At 37.8% G+C, this 19,531-nt stretch overlaps 1 protein-coding gene across 2 annotated transcripts in view; it reads left to right on the top strand.

Annotated features, from left to right (window-relative positions):
- The window catches only part of LAMA2 (laminin subunit alpha 2), a 335,107-nt gene that overhangs the window by 199,630 nt on the left and 115,946 nt on the right, over positions 1-19,531 (top strand). For both annotated transcript variants that reach the window (XM_071437013.1, XM_071437012.1), the window contains exons 18-21: positions 3,632-3,718; positions 9,801-10,012; positions 14,476-14,582; positions 19,272-19,452. In XM_071437013.1, coding sequence (XP_071293114.1) covers positions 3,632-3,718; positions 9,801-10,012; positions 14,476-14,582; positions 19,272-19,452 — 587 coding nt within the window. The remainder of the gene's footprint in view (positions 1-3,631; positions 3,719-9,800; positions 10,013-14,475; positions 14,583-19,271; positions 19,453-19,531) is intronic.

Raw genomic sequence — 19,531 nt, 5'->3', positions numbered from 1 at the left:
GAACAAACACACAGTATAACTGTTCTTTCAACTGTGAAACTGTGTGTCCTGAAGTCTACAAAGTTTAGCTTTGTAGACTTTAGAGCTTTTAGAACTTGTTGAAAGGTTCAAACTCTCATAATGTTACAGTCTAGACCAATTATTAAATTTGTTTTTGAGGAAAAAAGAGGTTTTAAAGATTTAATGTGTTATCTGAATGCTATTAAAATACTTCTTTGCTTTCTTACTTAATTGCCAATGAGTTTCTTATGCTAGGGATAATATTTTCAAACAATTCAGATACCTTCATGTGAAAAATAAACTTTTGCCAAGTTCATGTCACTGTACAGGTGTAGGATATTTCATGTTCTTTCTGAGTAACTGAACAAGTGACAAATTGTATGTTCAAATTATTATAAATAGCTGTGTATATATTTTAATTCCTGAGGTATTTAATTCCTAACATGATATGACAGGACATCTATAGGTTTCTAAGCTTTATACTAAGTTCCCACTGCATAGAGAATATTGTCCATGTAATGAGCCTGTGAGATATATTTCTATTAAGAAATAAGTTTTATATTTTGTAGCAGAGTCTCATTTATTTATGATGTTTGTCATAGTTCCCTTTACTGTTCTCACAGCACCTTTGCAATGCCACATAAAGTGGAGAACTGTTCTAACAGTTGTAGAAATGATGTGGTGATTTTGTTGTTCTGTCATCGACTTCAGTGGATTTAGCTACTGCTAATTCCCTTTCCTGTTTCCTAATGGCATGAGTTTCCATATGCAGTCACTGAAGCCAATCATGTGCCTTCTGAAGCACAGCAGCCATAAATGGCTTGCCATATGTCAGAAAAGAGCACTTGGCCAAAATTAGAAAACTAAAATTAAGTTGTCTAAGCTTGTTTTCTACATCCTGGGTTGTATTTTCTTTTTTTTTGCATATATCTTCATATATGTGCCTCTGTGATGCAGATAAAATCAATACCCATGTTATAAATGGTTATGCAATGAACAAACACAATTCCTTCATCTGATGTCTTCTTGTAAATATACCACTCTTAGAAACTGTTCTAACATTCTTGGTCCTGAAGCAGTTTCAAAGGAAGTTATTTTTTTCCCCATAATTTCTAAAAAATATAGATGTTTGGGATAATTACTGCTCTTCTCTTGATGTAGGCATAAATTTAATATATGTAGCAAAGACTTTGACAGGAATGCTTTATCACTGGAAATGGGAGATAGAAGATCTCTCACTCAGCCTGGGAAGGTCGGGAGTAAATTCATAGCACATGAACTGAGAATTCAGGTTGGTCCCAGAATTTTAATTTTTTCTTGGAAAATTAGATAAAATCACAAACATATTGTCAGGGGGTGTTTGCTGTAACACACTAGGAAGCTTTTAGGATACCCTGTCTCCCAACACACTTATCACATGCATACCCATACTGTATATTCATATTTGTCCTGTGTCCTGACTCATACTGGTGTTGTTGCCATATGGGAAAACCATAAAGAGCAATGATAAATCAAGAGAGGGAACTACAGTTTTTTGAAGCTTGTTTTGACAAATCAATACTCAAAGTTCATTAGTGATTAGCACTATTGAGTAATGAGATTCTCAATAATCAGGAAGATAAACTCTTCTCAACTTGCTATCATATATTTTGCTTAACAGCATGCTGATGGGAATTTCTCAATATATTAATCTTTATTGTTGAAATGTGGTCCAATTATTAAGTCACGTAAAGAATCAAGGAGGCAAGGTCTGAGCATAACCCTTAAAACATAGAAATTCTACTGTTCATCATTATTGCTTGGTAATAATAAGTATATTATCATTATTATTATTGTCATCATCCTTACAATTATCATCATTATTATATTTAAAATTTATGCAGTTAAATTCAGAGCTCTTTGAGGAACTTTGGTACAGTCAATTTTGTACAATGCTATAATGAGCTGTGATAGCATCTCTGCAAAGTTTTCCATGAAGCTCTTGGAAAGAGTGAGGTTGGGACTGACAAGCAGGAACTTATTTGAAGTAAGTCAGGTGCTGCTGATAATATTCAATGATAATGTGTACTTTCATTGCTATTAAAGAAATGAATGAAAAATTATCATTTCTTCAACTGACTCTTCCTCCATTTGTGAATCTATTATTAAGTAAATGATATTGCAAAATAACACAAACATAATCCTTATTGGAAAGAGAAAAATCACAGTACCTGTCTTTGTTTATTGGACCTGACCATCCCATGTTTTTCTTAATGGTCTCTTCTATTTGTGGGATAACACAGAATAAAGAATAACTGAGGACAGATCACAGGATGGATGACTCCTGAGAAGTGGGGTCCAGTCAGCAACAGTTAATCACATTAAACGATGCTAATTAAGCTTTTCTGTCCTCCCTGGGCCTATTACTTTCCAGAAACTGTCATGGTATATCCTTCTTTAATATATCCAAGGTCAGATTATGTCTATTTGTTATTATTGTAGCATGTACTGTTACCTTGAATATACCTTCCTTCTGCTGTCTTTGTTGGAGCAATTCTATTGCTTCTCAAATTCTCTTTTCCTAGGTTATAAACAGTAATTCAGTATCTTTTTTTCACATAGGTGCTTTGTTTTCCCCCTTTGAAGAGTCATTCTGCTATGTACCTACACCCAGTCCTTTACTTCTTTTTCTTTCCTTTTTCTATTTTTCTATTTAGTTGACCAGAATTGATTGCCATTATTTAGATGAGGCTTTATAAAGATGTTCATATGTCTCTGTCTCTAATAATCATTACAGAATTACAGAACAGATTGCCTCTTCTTCTGTGTAGTATCTTTCAGTGTGTCAGGAGGTTTCTTCAGAAAAGTGGGTTAAGGGAGAAAGATTATGGAAAGCAAGATGTTGACAGTGAAGGAACACAGTTCAGAGTTAAACACAGGCATTGAGATGCAGAGCTTGCAAATGGCTACAGTATCCTTATTTATTAAAAAAAAAAAAAAAAAAAAAGAAGAGGAAAAAAAAAAAGCCAAACCAGCCAAAAATAATTAGAGCATAACAAAGAGGTAAAACTTTCTAGTCTGCAAGCTATTCTTAAACTTCAACATGCTTGTGTGGCCTGTTGCTTGAGGTCATTGGCACTCGATTAACTCAAATACACTCTCTGGGAAGCTGTACCAGATATTTCCCATGTTGCCCCTCCCCTTTCTTGTTCACTGGGTTCCTTGCACAGCTGACTATACACAAAGTTAACTGAGCTTTTAATCAGTTGTCCTTCAGAAAGATTTATATAGGGGCCACGTTATGGCACAGATTGTTTTGCCAGCCCCTCGGGGGCACAAACAAGCAGCTGTACATTCCTGCCTTTTTAATGGTATCCAGACCACTCACTGGCAGGCTCAAGTCCCGTAATAACAGGCCATTGGGATGCTGCCATCCGCTGCTCTATATTCAGTGTCGCAGAAATAGCAGAGTCATTCCAAATTCAATTTGCTGGAGTCGAACTTAAGCCCCATGTCCTAGAGCAGAATCACTTTTACTGGGCACTGTTTTGCAAATTAACAATCTCTGAAGTGGGAAGAGAGCTATGCTGCTAACCATGTTTTCTTTATGTTTCTTCCTTGTACCTCTTGTTTCTCAATATCAACAACACAGCTTTAGCCCAACGTGTCATTTTGACCGACATCGTGGATTAATGTGTGATGAGTGCCCAGCTGGCTACGTGGGACCACGCTGTGAAAGGTAAGCAGGCACCATGCTTTTAGTCATATGAAACAAAAACATTGATCACATGAAATTGTTCTACCTTTTATTACCTCCTCTGCTCATCCCTATTCCTGTTCTGAAACTCACTGAAAAAATTCCTGTGCATTTTCCTCTGATACTGGATCCATGAATTTGTGTTTTTCTTATGCTTGTTTCATTGTTTTATGGTGAAATGTAAGGTTTCCAAGAAGCATTTCCTGATAACTAAGAGTCTTTGTTAAAATAGTTGCTTCTAGCTTTTCTGTCACTCTTCTGAGATTTTTATAAACGTTTTGTCTCTTTTGTCATTTGAATGTTTAGAACATGGTGATTCAAATATGCAGTAAATTACTGATGCTTCACTTACAGAAGTTAATATGCAGTGAAAATACAGCTCTTCTAATAAGTTACTTGTAGATTTTAATTGTTTTTTAAAAGAATATTTTACATTTTTGTTGCTTCTCATTTTCTGTTGTGTTCTTTATTTAGCAAGTAGAACAAAGTAGGCTTTAATGACAAAAAATACAATTTTTCTTGGTCAAATACATAGAGAAGTTCAATATGTATTTCCTACACTTATTGCTAGCTTTACAAAGGCATTATGCTGAAAGGATCATGTGAAGAATTTAAATGAAACAAAGAGCTGGTGTGAGTTCTAGTGCTAAGCTCCCAGGAACCCCCTTCCACAGGAGGTGAGACCACATAGGCAAGGGATATCACCACAGTGTCTGCATGCCTTTGGTCCCTTGGGATTTCACATGGATGGAACAGATTTCAAGAGCAGTTAGTGTGCCAGGGACCTCTGCTAGCTGTTTGGAGGTCATGATGAATCAGTGTTGGCTTTGTCTGCATGATCCCAGTCCCCTGTGACCCTGCCAATGACACCTTTTCAGGAGGGGTTTGGGGAGCCAGAGAACTGTGTAACACATAGCTAGACAGTTAAGGGGCATGGAAACATGGCCCTTGTGTTTCTTAGTAGGCTCTTGCCATTTGGCACTTGCATGAGCTGCTTTAAGAATTTTTCAAGGCAAACCCTAAAAAAAGGTAAGGCTTCTGAATGAAGCCTTAAAATATTCAGGCTGGGATGAGAAAAAGTGGGAATAAACCAAGAGTAAGAGACAACCAGAAAAGCAGAAACCTGACCATACGCTGTGAATTTCCCTATAGTCCCCTCTTTCCAATTTACAACTACTTCCTTTTAAATCCCCTGTTGTGCTATATCTGTCCTGAAGTGAGAGTGCAGGCTGTCACCTGTTTCCACCCATCATCACCGAGTCTGCTCCTGCTGCTGCTATTTCTGCCTGTCTTTTCCTGTCTGTCTAGGAAGTCATCACCTTCTTTCAGCTAGTGGGCTGTGAAGTTAATGACGGCAGGAATAAATCACATCAAGAGCACTTTGGTGGCAGTTTGTCAATGCAGGGTCATTGACAGCTTCCATTAGCAACAAGTGCTGTTTCTGAGTGGAGCACAGGCTGTAGATGCAGTAGGACCGAGTCTGAATAAATGGCTAAATTGGATTTTCGCCTGATCTCCTAAGGAAATGAGGCTACTGTGATCTTTTTGTGCATGTCTCTCTGGCTGCCTGCAAAGTCATCTGCACTTGTAGGTCAATTTCAACTAAATTTGGCAGAAGGTAGGAGGGCTGAAAGATGATAATTGTTCTCGAAGGTTTTATGAAAAGAAGTGGCTGAATAGAGGTTAATAAATCAGGACATGTCATAGCTAAGGGGGAGAATACTGTGTGAACTCACACCTGATTAAACAGATAGAGAGAGAACAAGAGAGATTGCTAAATGTTCTGCCCATAAGAAAACTTTCACAGGGCAAGGAAAAAGTGCTGCTGTAGCCTGAGGGATTACTCCCTGCTGAGTAGCAACATCCTGCCGCAAATAATCAGCCCTTAGCCTTGTAACTGTGAGATATAAATCCACTGGAAATTAGGCCATTAATTCCAAAGCTCACAGAACTATTTGCTTTTAACTGTAACAAGTTGTTTTAAAATGTCTGCAGCTGTCAATAATAATGATCAGGAGAAAGCATGTTGCATTTTGCTATTAGCAGTGGTTGTATAATTGCTGAGAGAGTTTGCATGAAATTCTCTTTCATTTTAGCAACTACAAAGTGACAAGTGATCTGAGCCACGTGATTCATTAGCTGAACAATCCTAAATTACCATGACATAATAAGTATCATGAAGTGAGAGTGTGCAGCACTGTACTTATTTGGCCTAAAAATATATCCTCTGTCCCCCAGGGAGATACATATATCTGTCTGATTTGTAAAATGTCAAGAAAAAATTGCTACTTCTCTCACTGGAACTCTCAGGAAAATGGTGCCGTAATTGCTCAATATTCTGAGGGGTCCAGATCATAAGACCATCAAAATAATTGCAGATATAAACTGTGTTGGGAGTTATCATATATCTATAATTGTAGAGAGAGCTCAGCTTTCCCACGTAATGTTTTTCCGTAAAAATTAGACATAAGTTTTCTTTCCTTTGCTCACTGGTCACTTTTCCAAAGGTGTATGAAGTAGGCTGGACATTCTCTCAACTTCATAGAAAGGATCTATGAGAATGACAAAAGGTTGTCTTTTTAGCCCAGCACATTTACAGGATGATGATATCAATTTTCCAAATACAGTCTTGATAGGGAAAAGAAGCAAAATAGGTGAGAGTCTGGCTTTTCCTGTAGGACTCTATGATTTATGTGCATGGATCCAGTGACCTTTCCCTCCTAGAAGGAGGGTCAGTGTCCCTCATGTGTGAGGAGAAGGGTGAACTGACCCACATCCTTCCTTGCCCCCACCTCCCCCATTCTTGAAGTCTAGCACAGAGTGCCACCAGCCACAGCCTCTCGTGAGAACTGTGGCTTCAAACTGCTGCTCACTGTAGCAAATATAATTCTTCCACTCGTGCCAGAGCAGCGAGCCTGTGTTGCAGTACTGATGGGAAAAGGGTCAAACATTTCAGGAGATTTGGTACAACAAATGTGTTACACAGGATTGTTTGCAGCTTGCAAAGGTAGGCATTCTGACATTAGAAAATGCAAGATTTATAGTTGGTCACACAACAATAACATCTGTGCTGTGCACCTGAGTTAAGATATCTCACTGCATGCTCACAAGCCATTTCTCCACAGGGCTTTTGCCTGATTTTGTGCACAGGTTGAATGCACATAAATTTCAAAGGCTCTGTAAAAATAGTACTTCCAGACTTTAAAGTGTTTGGATTTGCAGGCTTAATTAACTCTGTCTCAAGGGGTTTTTTTTGCCAGTAAATATAAAGAAATGTATAAAATAGCCCTGCATTTCTGTGCATATGTGTGTATATACAGAGCATCATACAGACTCCTGTGAGGAATATTAACTCCATACTGACCAGGCCCAGTACACATTCATACACATCTTTTTCAGTAGTAGCCCTGTCTTTGGCACCACTTATGCTAAATAAAAGCAGTGTCACTCACATACACACCTGGATTTGAGAATAGAAAAGGAATATATTAACACAATATTTTTTTTGCTGCTTTTACTCCTATTTTTGTTTATTTTTTTAATCTCAGAGGTGTTAGGTTGTAGTTAGAAGTCATTCTTTTACATGTATTTTGTGTAATTCATAAAAGTAATTTTCCATGCCACATACTTATTGATGTTTTTTAATCTAAACCTTCCCAAATATATAATGCTTCGAACCTGAGAAAAGAAGCTGAAGTAGGAATGTCCTTAAGGGAAAAAAGATGGAACTAAGCAAGGTGGATTTTTTTTAATCTTCCCCGGCAAGTTCAGGAGAAGTGGTAGAAAAAGAGGAAGAATTTACAGAGATACATTTACACATTTCTCTTTTCAGCTTTAACTGGTTTACCCCTACTTTCAAGGTCATCTTCAGTTGGATTCAAGATTATGTATGTGCATAAGTAAAATATGGCTATGTGATGGTAGTAGGTTTTTCTAATTTTAATTATTGTAGTGTAAACTGATGAGAATACAAGGAGTTATTGAGGTCTCCTGCTGTTAATAGGAGGAAATTATTAGCAGTGCGTTTCGCATAAATCTTTGGAGTATTCTTTCTGTGAACTACTTGGTTTCTGTGAATGCTGTCAAATACAGAACTAACCCCTAAATGAGAGTGAAAGAAGAAAACAAACACACATTTAGTGAAGTCAAATAGATTAGCAGGACCAAGAGATACAAATCTATGACAAACACACCAGTAGTATGTTAGGAAAGTTTGAGTTAACTTCAGATGTAATCTACTTTAGGTAAATTAAGGTAACTGCATAAATTATCCACATACTCTCTGGTTTTGATAAAATGTGGCTATTAATTGTTACATATTAAGATACATTCTTAGGCTTTGTAACTGAGATAATGTCACTGAAAAAAACTGATTTACTTTGGCAAAGTGAAGATAAAAATTAGTCTTTCTTCATAGCTGAGATATCCTCCATCAAAGAAAAATTTATCTCTTCCTTTGCAGGAAATACAGTAAATTGCTACCTTTATGACAGGTTCTGAAAATAAAATATCTGAATTATTCTAACGACAAGATTTTGATGTCTTGTTGCTATGAAGAGGTAATTTTGAGAGATGACTGTGCTACAGGAGTGGGCTAGATTGTGGAGATTTTACTCCTGAGTGCTTACACACAGCCAAATCACTGGACTGTTTATACATATTATTGGTTTGTGGGCTGTATCATGGATATCTTGAGAGAATGGAAAAAAATCCTATTTTGTGTAAAATTACAAAAACTGCTCAATTAGTTCCCACTATTTTTTCCTCCCTGCTCTCAGTTATCCAGTTTTTATAATCTTTATGATCTTTGCTGATGATATTGAATAATATTTAGTGCATGTTTAGACAGCTTTGCTTAAGATCCAATTAAAAGCATTATGAGATATTCTGGAAGCAAGGAAAAGGATGAAGTTGATGCACACAAAAGTGACAGCAGTGGACCTCTGCATTCCTGCATTACAATAAAACAAAAAATCTTTCCTCAAGCATGCTCTCCAGTACTACTACAAAATCTGTGTACCTTAAAACTGCATTCAGACTGACTTTAAAATAGTCGGAAAAATAATTTTGTGCAATGTGCTTGATGTACTTTCTGTTTTTATACTAATTGGAGTTCATCTGAGATGCACATGAATAAATTAATTAGCCAGAACTGTGCAATTTTTCTTTTCTTTTACTTTGCTATCTACAAGTTGCTCTTACTATGAAGCATGAGCAAATATAACAGAAAAGGAAAGCAGAAAGCAGAGCAGAATATAAATAGGAAATAGGCTGTGAGATTAGTAGAAATTTGGTTTAAATACAGACTCAGGTCAGATTCACTAAACTGCTTTACATGGTGCTCACAGAAAATTGCAGGTGGGCAAGGCGGAAAAGGATGTGATATCTTCAAACAATTCTATTAAAATATGAAAGCTATAGTACACAACAGCATAGTTCCTGTGCTAATGAGCAATCTTTTTGTTAGATTGCCCATACACAGAGATTAGAAATCCATTAATTAAGCAAATCTCACCATGCAGTAGATCAGGGGAAGTCTAAGTCAGGGGATGGATCTTGTTAGGTAAACAAATATATGGCTGTATTACATTCTTAAAGTGTTTTTCTAAACTATAGAAGTTTTCAAGGTGGAGGGAAAAAACATCATCAGGCTTGCTGGTGACTGAGTACAGAACATTGATACAGAATGTGCTAAAATACAAAGTATATGTAACATAGAGTCATAGAATAGTTTGGATTGGAAGGGACCTTTCAAGGTCATGTAGTCCAACCCCCCTTCTTCCAGAGTGCCAGTAAGATTTCTTGCTATGCTTTGTGTTGCATTCAGTGCCAGTGACAAGATTTTTCTCCCACTGAAGTCTAATTGCTAGCAGAACTGGCAGGATTTCAGCTGGTACTGTGTCTATAGTGTTGTTAAAAAAGAGGAGAGAGAAAGAAAAAAGATGCTTAAGACAGACCTGAGAGAAGATCAAATCATTTTTAGTGATTAAGGAGGCAACAGAATTAAATATTTCTAATGAGAGGATTATTTAAGTGTCCTAACTGATGATGTCTTTTACCATAGGTGTGCAGAAGGCTATTTTGGACAACCTTTAATACCAGGAGGATCATGCCAACCATGCCAGTGTAATGACAACCTTGACTTCTCCGTTCCTGGCAGCTGTGACAGCTTGTCTGGTGCTTGTCTGATATGTAAGCCAGGTACAACAGGCCAATATTGTGAGAGGTGTGCTGATGGATATTTTGGTGATGCTCTTCATGCAAGGAACTGTCAACGTAAGTCACGAACTTTTACAGCTCCTGACAGTATTGATCTATCTTATAACTTTGTTCCTGAGAGGAAGACTGTGCCTCTATATGTGTGAGAAAGAGAGTGATACAGCTCTAATAATGATACTGTGCATCTGCATCTAGAAATGGAGGCTTTAAACTAAATAGAAAGAAGAACTTTTTAAAAAAAGCTCTGGTTGAAGCAGACATGGAAAGTAAACAATTGAGCATTGTATGGGTGCAAAGGTTATACTTAATGCCAGATCTACAAAAATAAATACAAATAAATGGAAACTATTCACTAAAAATGCTATAAGCTACCCAGAAAAATCCTGTTCTCTTATAAGACTGAAAGGAGGGAGTGGTATTCCAGTTTCAGGGTCCAGCTCTGGCAGCATTTATAACCTGCTTCCCACTTATATAACCTCAGTAAAAGTTGGGAGGTGCTGCTGCTGGCAGGTCAAGATTCTCCCACCTGCCAATCAGACCCTAAAATCTCGAGACAATTTTTCTAAAATGCTCTGGAGGAAGATACCTGGCACTGCAGTGAGCCACCAATTCTCAGCTGAGTGGTGGCATGTTATTCAACTACCAGCCCCAGCACATCTTTCCCCATAGTGATTGCAAAAAATTATTCAGTGGAGATGAAAGATTTGGTAGGAACAGGAGCTTTTCTTTCTATAGGAGGCAGTGGCTCTCTCTCTCTGAGCTGTTGCTGGCACAATTCAGAATGCAGAACAAGTGCTTTTAACTTAAAAACATTCGTCACATACTCTTCCTTCACATTCTGAGTAGGGGAATAAAACAAGTTACGAACTGTCCTGAAAGAGTCGAGCATTTTATTTCACTGTCACAAGGATTTATTCCTGTTTGGTCCATTGCAATAAAGACAAGAGTAACCTCACTGAGTACAAAGGTGTTATAGCAGGATAAAATTATGCAAGTAAAAGAGCTGGGGCACTGCCTTACTGCTCTGTGTGAGGGGACATGGGGACCATGTCTGCAGTATGTGTTGTGAGCAGAGAAGTCTGAGGCACTGGCATCCATTTCCAGGACTTGCCCTATTAGCAACTTGCAGTCTAAAAGTGAAAATCCTAGGTTGTGTTGGACCTCCAGAGAGTCTATGGGAGTTAACAAGATGCAGAACATCAACAAGTTTCTCAGCTAAGGACAATAAACACTGATGTACACAAAGTCATAGATAACCCTGAAGACATACCTGTGTGATTTCTGTACCTACTTTACACAATGCCAGAAAAAAATTGGACAATCCTATATATTCTCTCCATAAGTTAACAGGTCATGATGAATGATGTCATATAAGTAACAATGTTAAGTGTGGAAAATGATTTAAGAAGTGTATATCAGAAATTACAGCTTCCAGTACCTTGTCACTATTCTTGAATCATCAATATGACTGGTGGTTTGACCATTTCCACAGTAGTGACAGGTCCACGAGAAAGAGATTTTATAAGAGGGGAGTTTGGAAAACATACAACAAAAAATATTGAAAAGAAATGCATGTTTAATGTTGAATTATGAGATATGCTTTTGTTGTTCATATCATTGACAAGGAGAGCTCCTTAATGTATTCATATCCTTGTGCTTTCAGTTACCTTGTATTCATCTACTCTCTGCCTTTCATGTGGGCTTTCTTCTTTGCATATGATTTTTTATTTCCTTTGCAGACTTCCATGAAGTTTGCCCTGCAGCAACAATATCAGAGGGACTATGCCTTTACTTTGTTGTTTTCAATTTTGTTCCTTATTAAAAAGCCAAATCCAAGAGTATTGCAAAGCATGAATTTGCTTTCAAATTATTGTTTGAAATGTCTCTTGCTCTTTCTCAGTACAATGCTGTTGTGTGCGTTAACCGTTTCAAATGACAGTACAGCTTTATATCATCATAACATCTCTGAATTTTTTTGTGTATCTATAGAAAACCATAAATCTAAGAACAACGAGCAAATGTCCTAAGCTTATTTGATTTGATTCTAGTAGGTTGTTTTTTGGAGTGAAACAGCACAGTATGCTGAAGCAAATACCTGGAGGTTGAGCTGATGGTAATAAAGCTCAGTGTCAAAAGATGAATTAAAGCAAATAATCAAGTCTGCCTATGTTTCAGTGTATAGGTACTACTGTTGTAGGAGAATAAGTGTGTAGCTTGATCATAAATACAAGCTCATAAATATTTATAGAAATCTAGAGAGAATGAAGGGTCTTGACCAGTGTCTTTCGGGAAGAAAGTATGACAAATTTCTCCAACAGGCTACATTGTATTATAACAGCCATTTGGAGGTTTGGACAAGAGCTAATTTTCCCAGGAGAGGTGAATGAATGGGAAGGCTCTAGGTGCAATAAGTGCAATTTATCAGATTGAGTAGCAGTTTATTAGCTGTATAGCCCTGGCTGTATGTTTCTTCTCTGTGTACGTACTGCCAGAGCCAAGAAAAACAATCAAAGTCCTGATACTCCAAATTCTCCCTTACCACTGCATTGCACTCAGTCATCTGTGACTGAGTTAAGACACCATGGAGCACTGCTTGTTGTAATATAAATAGGAAAAACTCATCTGTTTATAAAATCAGTGTAAGTTCTCTTTTTTATTCTTGTGTTGTCATATGCCTGATAAGCAAAACAATTCAAATCAGACTGAGCTTGGGTTTTGAGGTCTATATAAAAAGGTTGGTGAAACACTTTTAATTTGCATTGAAGACTGTAGTTTGTTGAATTTGAGCTTTAGTATCTTCTTTCTTCACTGACCAATTTAATTAAATATATACTCAAAACATATATATATATGAGACTTATCACCATGTACGGTTTGGAGTGTCAGTTTTAACACATGAATGTCAGGTTAAAGAGGGCAGGATTAAAGTATACAGGGTGAAAGAGGTAAATTATAGATTTGTTTAGTATTGAAAGCTGAAAGGAAAAGATAAGCAATTAATTAATTACATCAGAAGTGTCTTTTAATTTTTACTTTTTAAAAATATATTGCAAAACAGAAGGAGATAGAATCTCTGAAGGTGTTACATAACTGGTATGAATGGCAGAACCAGCACATTTTTGTTACTTATTCCTGAATTTTTACAAACATTTGAGAAACAATGCCATGTACAGAATGGCAAGTCATAAAATTGCTTTCATTAAAAGGAGCAACTTCTGTAGAATACCTCAAGAGCAGGGAGAAAACTCCCACACCAATCCTTTTAATTTATAATTGGAAATTAGCAGGTCCAATGAAGTAATGAGGAAGGTCCTGTTGTAATAATCTATAGATAAGAAAAATAAAACTGCTTTGTCTTGCATAGCACCTTCTGACATGCAAGTATGCGACTGCCATGTGTTCACGTCTGGGACTCTTAAGTGTTTCTTAAAATGAAGGTGTCAGGTTGAGGAGAAAAAAGCAACACATATAGATAGGGCACTGCAGGAAGGCAAAATGTGGGCTGGAGCCCAAGTTCAGAGAGTAGATTGATAATTGGTATAAAGATGTGGATTCATTCCCCTGTGAGGGGGAAAAAAAAAGTATGTGCAGGAACCAGCTCATGCTGATCAGTGACTGTGTGGTTATAGTCCCTGTGGCAACAATCATATTCCTCTTCTCTTACAGCAAGAGCTAAGGGTTTTTTTCAAAATCTCTGCATGCCAAAAGGGTTGAAGAATGCAAAGGTTCTTGTGGTTGAAGAACATAAAAGGTGATAGACATCTTCCTCAAAATTTGTCTTCTCCTAAAGAAGAATTTAAGAGCCAGAAGCATTGCTGTTTTCCTCAAGAAACAGCTTTTTCACTGCCTTTTTTAATCTTCAGAAAAGCACTGTGATGAGTTAGGTTGGTCAGTTGGGTTACATTTCCTCTGAGAACTGTGATGCTGTTGCTGAGACAGAAATCCTGGAGAGTCATGGTAGCAGATAATCCTTGGTATATTTTTCAGTGCAGCTTGGGGCATGAGAGCATTACTGTCCCTGTATAGTGTCAACTTTGTACTGAATTTGCAGCCTGCCAACATTTCCTGACAGCTACATGAACAGGGAGTGAACTCCAGGACAGCATAACCAGCACATGGAGCAGTAACACTCCCACTGGTTGGAGCTACATCCTGTATACACCCTGTGTAAGGGTCTGTACCCTTTTTGTGTTTTTCTCTCAGCACTGCACTTCCCTTTCTTGAGACTCCGAGTCTCTGGGCATGTACTTAGTAATCTGCCCTCCACATCCTGCTTTGATCTGAGAGGAGGATCTAAAACAAGCTGTTAATGGACTTGAGGCAAAATTTCTGACTGCAATAATTTGGAGAAAAATTCTGCATTAAATGGGCAGGTTAATAAGTCAGTGTATGGGAGAAACACCTTCCTGCTTAACCCAGGCTGGGCATTTCTCAGGGCGGCAAAAGCTGCGCTATAAACATTTGGCTATTAGATTTAGCTTCAGGGAACACACTGACATCTCCTTCTTCTTCCTCTGCAGCCTGCCACTGTCACATGAATGGCTCCTTCTCGGAGATCTGTGACTCTCGGACGGGTCAGTGCGCGTGTAAAGCCAACGTCATCGGGCGCCGCTGTGACATCTGCAAAGTGAGTGACCAGAAATGGGGCTTCCTTTCAGCTTTCTTCACTGTTTGTCTCAGCTAAATAGCATTTACTTCTGGATAGGCTTGTTCTGCTGTCTAATTTTCACTTTAAGAACATATATGGATTGTTCTTATGTAGAGAAAGGTAAAATTTTGGCTTTTTTAAACGTTTTCTAATAGTCTTCTAGAACAGAACACAAGACATAGCATTTACATGCAATTAATGTATTTTAAGCCTCACTGTATCTATAAGTAAATTTTGTATACATATTATATACACTTCATATTTTGAATGTTTGATATAGAAAATTACTTTAAAATATTGCAGCTTTGGGAGATAATCCCTTTATGAAGAAAGCTGCAAAATGTCTGATAGCATCTGATGTTTATGTTTTAAAAAAAGCAGGGTGCTGGTTTCGTTCTGCTGGAATGTTCTGCCTTCATGTTTTTTTCTTAGGGTTTCTTCTTTTATTGTCTAAACAATGTATTATTTTTTGGTGAAAGTGTTTTTTGCCTTGACATTGTTTTCCTGTCTCATAAATCACTGCAGAGAAATATTGTTTCATAAACTTTCACAGAATTGTCTTCAGGCAGCTAAGGAATATGCTATAGTAGGCTACACATTTCTCTAGGTCAACATAAGGACTCATGAGTTAGGCCTATGTCCTCAGAACACCTTCACCTGTGTGTAATTTAAAGAACATAAATAATCCTGCAGAAATCAAAAGGATCTTTTTCACCCTTTAAAATGATGTAATTTCTGAAGTGGTTTGCTTACACTCCATTTTCAATGGTATTTAAAGAGTCTGTTCAAAGAAAAATTGCTGGTATCAGTGGAATTTGCAGATTGCACAAGGTACCCAGCAAAGATCTCATTAATACAGTACTGGTGATTAATTGGAATTAATCTTTGTTTACTTTAGCGCTTACTCTTTATTTCTGTACCCTTTTATGTGGTGTAGTTTTCTTATCTTCACTTTCTAACAGTGTTTACTTTTCATTCTTCAAGCCCAACTACTTCTGGGCCCCAGAAAAGGTGTCTTGTGTACCCTGCGGCTGCAGTGCTTTAGGATCTGTGTCACTGCAGTGTGATATGTTGGGAAGATGTATCTGCAAATCAGGATTCATGGGCAGACACTGTGAAATCAGCAGACAGGTGCCTCAATTGCAAGAAAATGTGGGGAGCAGTCAGCAGATCCGAGTGCCCCCGCGGAGGTGGGGCACCAGCAGTGCCAGTGGGTGCCCGCGAGGTGCCTACCGGCCTGCAGCTCTGGTAATGGGAACCTCTGCTTTGCATGGGCTGAAGTCTCCTGTTTGCTTGTGTTTGGAGCTCACACAGATTGCTTGGGTTTCTCATTTCTAATACCCGTGTTACAATATAAGAAATGCTCAAGAAACTGACAGGCTCGGAAGACAAACAGCATTTTAGGATGCTTCCCCAATCCTAAGGGCTTCATCTTGCAAGTGGTGATATCAGCAAGAAATCAAATTTGAGAAATCAAATCAAATAAGTCCCAAAACAGCACCATCCACAGCAGTATGCACAAAATGCATGGGAGATGTACATAAATCAATGGAATCAGTGGGATTTTCTTGGACTTTGCAGCATAAGACTTGCTTTTCTAACAATTCAAGAATCAATAGCTTAAGGAGGTTGCAAGAAGAATCAGCCCCAGAGGCAAAGAGTTAAAATCTAATTTTAAAATATTGAAGATAACTGGTGTTAAAAGTTCTCATTAGCAAATATTAGTGAAAAGTTCTCAGTTACCTGAGCCATTTTTAACTCCGTGCAGTGCCACTTATGTGAATGTAATGCCCAAAATGATAGGAGTGTTCATTCCTCATCACAGACCAGCAAAGCAACTTATTTCCTAAAATTAAGTAATTATGATACAACTGCTTCTAACAGAGCAGTATTTTAGGAATCTTGTTTGTTCTCCCTGCAACTCAAAATCCCCACATTTACCACACCATTTGAAAAATATCTGGCAGTGTTTTTCATCCTCAGCTTGACTCGGGGACCCATGCTGTATTTGTTCATATAGACTTTCTTGGAGAAATTAGTTTTTTCCAATTAAAAATGTCTTAGGTTACTGTGTTGCCCACACAGTAACTGATGGAGACACGATATAATGACATATTCAGAAAGTTCAGTGTATTTCCTAATTGTAGTCTAGGATCTTATCTCTTGTTCAGTAAATGTGATTCTTAGAATTTCTGTGGGTAAGCAAACTTAGCTGAGAACTTTAACTTGGGGTTAAAGTTTGCATGGCTGACCAAAATGACATTGTGTGCAGCCCTCCTCACAGAATGCAGCCCAGCATGGTGGTGGTCTTTTCCAGTTTAACGCAGAGTGGAGTGCTGATATCAGACTCTTTCTGACTGTTCCCCATATAAACAGAATTTATTAGATCCTAGCAAACTTTAACTTGAGAACTGAGATGCATGCTGTGCATTGGTTACTTCACTGCATGAATCTGAATGTCTGTCTTGAGATTGTGTGTATTCACATTTCTTTGTTTCTTCCTGTGTAAAAGAAATCTTTAGAGATAGTCAAGTATTTTATTGAACCTTGAGTTTAATTTAATGAGTTTAACTACCTCTTTCTCTCTGATATGCCATGTTTTGTCAGAAGTATGAAATTTGCAAAACATTTCAATTCAAGTTTGGAAATGAAAATCAGTGTAATTCTTTATTACATGTATAATCAAGCATTTGCTTAGGTTTGTATGATCTCCAGGCCAAATTCTGACCATAGATGTGGTCCTGTATTCTGACACCTATCAGCAGATTCTCTGTCTGAGTGGGGAACTTCTGTATTAACCTCAGAGATCAGATTTCAGGACTTTTCCATGGAAAGCTTCTGAAGTTTCAGAGAATTCACCAATACAAAAGGTTAGTTAGGGGTTCTACTGTAGAACAAATCCATATAAAATAGTAGTCATAGAATCATTAATGTTGAGAAGGACTTCCAAGTTTATTGAGTCCAACCTTTGACTGTCACCACTTTGTCAACTAGACCATGGTACTAAGTGCCATGTCAAGTCATTTCTTGAATGACTTCACCACTACCCTGGGAGCCTTCTCCAATAGCTGACCACCCTTTCAGTAAAGAAATTGTTCTGTTTTCCAACCTGAGCATTCCCTGGCACTGGCTGAGGCCATGTTCTCTTGTCTTGTTGCTGGTTCCCTGGGAGGAGAGGCTGATTCCCACCTGGCTACAGCTCCTTTCAAGGATTTGTAGAGAGAAAAGTTTCCCCCTGAGCCTCCTCTTCTCCAGGCTCAGCACTCCGAGCTCCCTCAGTCATTCCTCATAGAACTTGTGCTCCAGACCCTTCACCAGCTCCATTGCCCTTCTTTGGACAGTCTCCAGCACTTCAATGTCTTTTCTTCTTGGAAGTGGCCCAGAACTGCACACAGCACTAGTGCTTAGTACAGAGGCACAATCACTGCCATAGTCAAAGCCAGCACAGCTCCATTGATTTGAAGACCTACTGGTTTATTGTTGGTAAAAATTTAATATGTCATGCCTGAATCACAAAGTAGCACATTATAAATTAAATATTTTTCACTTTGTTCCATTTATATTCATTAGCAGTGATCTTTTTAGTATCTCATTTTAACATTCTGCTTTTCTATCAAACTTGCTGATAGATTTTATTATTAATGTTGTAATGTCAATTTCAAATGAAGTTATTAATATGATTTGGATTTCGGTGTACACTGAAAATCATCATGCCTGAAAAACAGGTAGAGAAGTACTCCCATTTTAAAGCACTCTAGCTCATGACTGAGTTTGTCATTTGAATATCATCTGGTTTGTTCCAAGGAGCCTCTGTTGGTTGATGCAGTGAATCTCGTGAGGTCTTTTGCTTGAAAGCTTTGTGCAGAACTCTGTATCACAGTATACAAATGAGTGTGTGTCTTCCCTTCTTTACTTTTTGCAATCCACTAGTAAAGTTAAGGAGGAAATTTCTTACTAGAGTTGATAACATCTACTCTGGTTCTGTAGAAACTTTATATTGATTACTGCCAAAAAGAAAGAAAATAAAATAGCAGAGAACCAGAGGCCTAATCCAAAGACAGTTTTTTTATCTTAAAAAAAATCCCCCTTATTTCTTTGTATTGTACACAAATACACTGTCTCTATGTTCTTCTAAAGTTATTCCTATATATCATTCTAAAGAATTGCCCTTAAGTTACTGTATACAGATATTGCCTTTGTTCAGAGGAGATAAAATGTAATTCGGAGGCTTTCCAGTTGAATTGATCGCCATTTATAGCTAAGAATTTGAATGCACTCTCTTAGCAACAAACTCTTGCCTGACATAGCCTTACAACCAGAGATGGGGTATGTATTTTGTATGTATGTATTTTGTATGTATTTATGTGCTGACATGTCTTCCATTCCAAGTGAGAATTGTACTTAGGCAAACAGCCTCATAAGGAAGATGTTACATTGCAGAACATTCATTACAGCATCAGGTAACATTCTGAAATCTTTATTCTTTCTCAGCAGTGTAGAGCATTTAGTGTCCTTGCTCCAGGGTTTTACCACTACAATTTAACCTGGTAAAAGCAGTATTTCAGTGAGGAAGAGGAAAGAGCAACCCTGATCTCCCTACACTCTCACTTTTTCCTCTTTTCTCCTGGTAATCATTCCGTGTTCTAACTGCTCTTCACTCTGTGGCAGCCTGGAACATTTGGCTTACAGTCTTCCAGAGGATGTGTTCCCTGCAACTGCAACTCCTTTGGTTCCAAGTCCTTTGATTGTGACGGAGACGGGCAGTGCTATTGCCAGCCTGGAGTGACAGGAAAGAAGTGTGACCGCTGTGCACATGGGTTTTACAACTTCGAAGAAGGAGGCTGCACCCGTATGTAAATGTTTTCCACCCAAGCACAGATTGATTTGTTTGTTTATTTATTTATTTATTCCTAACATTCTAGTTTGGC

Source organism: Agelaius tricolor, unplaced genomic scaffold (assembly GCF_023055355.1).
Source record: "Agelaius tricolor isolate 1412-34295 unplaced genomic scaffold, bAgeTri1.0.p SCAF_1, whole genome shotgun sequence".
In the NCBI taxonomy this organism is placed as follows: domain Eukaryota; kingdom Metazoa; phylum Chordata; class Aves; order Passeriformes; family Icteridae; genus Agelaius; species Agelaius tricolor.
Note: the sequence above shows the minus strand (reverse complement) of the source record. Positions and strands in the feature narration are given on the sequence as shown.